Below are 2357 nucleotides of genomic sequence, written 5' to 3' on the forward strand. Positions count from 1 at the left end.
AAATACAGAACAGACTTTTGAACTTTGTGGGAGAATGTGAGGGTGGGATATTTCAAAAGAATAGCATGTATACTATCTATGGTGAAACAGATCACCAGCCCAGGTGGGATGCATGAGACATGTGCTCCGGCCTGGTGCACTGGGAAGACCCAGAGGAATCGGGTGGAGAGGGAGGTGGGAGGGGGGATCGGGATTGGGAATACATGTAAATCCATGGCTGATTCATATCAATGTATGACAAAACCCACTGGAAAAAAATAATAATAATAAAAATAAATAAATAAAATAAAATAAAAATACATAAAATTTTTAAAAAGAAGGTGAGAAGGGAGAGACAGAGCATTTCAGATAGAGGGCCCTGCACATGAAAAACCCCAGAGGTGAAAAATCTTAGTGTGAAATGGCTGGAATAAAAAACATCAGAGGAAGCTGTGATAAGCCATGAGGCTGAAAAGTAAGTAAGGCTTTATCATAGAGTCTCTGCACCATGTAAATTAAAGTGGACTTTTATCCTGAGAGTGATGGAACACCTTTAAAGTGTTTTAAACAAGGGAGTCACATGACCATATATGAGCTTCTGAGAGCTCCTGTTGGCTGCCGTGCAGGAAGCCAACTGCGAGAAAGTAAGACCAAAAGCAGGAAAGTCAGTTAATAAGTTGTTGCAGTGTTCAGAAGAGAAACTCTGATCCGGGGTTGCTGCAATGGCTATGAAGAAGAGCAGATGGATTTTAGACGGAGTAGTAACTGAACGTATTTGATGATTGTTTGACTAGGAACAGGGAGTTAGGGGGTGAGAAAGAAGTCAGGGATGGTGCCTTTCACTGAGACAGAAAATTTAAAACAAAACAAAAAGAGCTATTTTAAGGGGAGATACGATATGCTTGTGGAACAGCCAAGGAAAGCCAGAAGGTATTTGAAAAGCTGGGCCTAAAGACAGATCTTAACTGGAGATGAAAGATGTGATAGTCCCCGATATAGGGATGGTGCTTGAAACTATATAACTGTGGATTATTGAGTTGGGGGTGGGGAGAGCCAGAATAAAAAGTGATGTGCTGTTAAGAGTTCAACAATCAGCTCTCCAGTGAAAGAAGCCTGATATGTAGCATTTGCTGATGTCTGTGGTGTAAATACTCCCACTGCAGTCAATTTCAGACTACTGACTTGTCATCACTGAATGTGGAGTTGTGAAGAGATGCACACTCTAGTTGGTTCTAGAGAACTGCTGTGTGCCACCTCCAGCACACCACTGAATAGAAGATACCTGCAGGGACTTCTCTGCCAGTCCAGTGGTTAAGACTCTGCTGTCTCAATGCAGGGGTACAGATTTGGTCCCTGGTAGGGGAACTAAGATCCCCCATATTGCAAAGTTTGGCCTAAAAAAAACAAAGAAGAAGACAGCCTGGGCGTTTACGTCAGGACGGCCGACTTCTGCAAGGCCCAGGAATCCTGGTACTATGGATCACCTATATTTGCTTTGAGACATGCTTTAGATGTTTTTTTCTGGAAGCCCTGTAAATACTGTAAAAATTCAGTGTATTGTTGTAAAGACCTATGGCCAATGGTGGCAGAGTCTACATAGAACTATGCTTCGTGGTGTTCTGGGAAAAACCTTTCGACTTGTTGGCTATACTGTTCAGTACGGCTGCATAGCTCATTGTGCTTTTGAGTATGTTGGTGGTGTTCTCATGTGTTCTGGACCATCCATGGAGCCTACAATTCAAAATTCAGATATTGTCTTTGCAGAAAATCTTAGTCGACATTTTTATGGTATCCAAAGAGGTGACATTGTGGTTGCAAAAAGCCCGAGTGATCCAAAATCAAATATTTGTAAAAGAGTAATTGGTTTGGAAGGAGACAAAATTCTCACCAGTAGTCCAGCAGGTTTCTTTAAAAGCCATAGTTATGTGCCAACGGGTCATGTTTGGTTAGAAGGTGATAATCTACAGAATTCTACAGATTCCAGGTACTATGGACCTGTTCCATATGGACTAATAAGAGGACGAATCTTCCTTAAGATTTGGCCTCTGAATGATTTTGGATTTCTACGTGACAGCCCTAATGGTCACAGATTCTCTGTTTGGACTAGGGAAATGATGTTAGACAAGAAGCAAATCTGAGTTCAAAATGAGTCGTAAAGCAGTGGAGACAATTCACAACATCAACAACGCATTTGACCCAGGAAGTGCTAACAAATGTACAGTGCAGTGGTGGTTCAAGACGTTTTGCAAAGGAGATGAGCGCCTTGAAGATGAGCGTAGTGACTGGCCATTGGAAGCTGACAATTACCAATTGACAGCCATCATCCGAGGTGATCCTCTTACAACTACAGGAGAAGTTGCTGAAGAACTCAATGTTCA

The 2357-nt window shown here is 42.0% G+C and overlaps 1 protein-coding gene across 1 annotated transcript; it reads left to right on the plus strand.

The window, feature by feature from the left end:
* Window positions 1-1416: 1416 nt before the first annotated feature.
* Window positions 1417-2357, plus strand: LOC122682070 (mitochondrial inner membrane protease subunit 1-like). Its single transcript, XM_043884779.1, has one exon. The coding sequence runs from the start codon at window positions 1491-1493 to the stop codon at window positions 2115-2117; it is 627 nt and encodes a 208-aa protein (XP_043740714.1). The 5' UTR covers window positions 1417-1490; the 3' UTR covers window positions 2118-2357.

Source organism: Cervus elaphus, chromosome 23 (assembly GCF_910594005.1).
Source record: "Cervus elaphus chromosome 23, mCerEla1.1, whole genome shotgun sequence".
Classification (NCBI taxonomy): domain Eukaryota; kingdom Metazoa; phylum Chordata; class Mammalia; order Artiodactyla; family Cervidae; genus Cervus; species Cervus elaphus.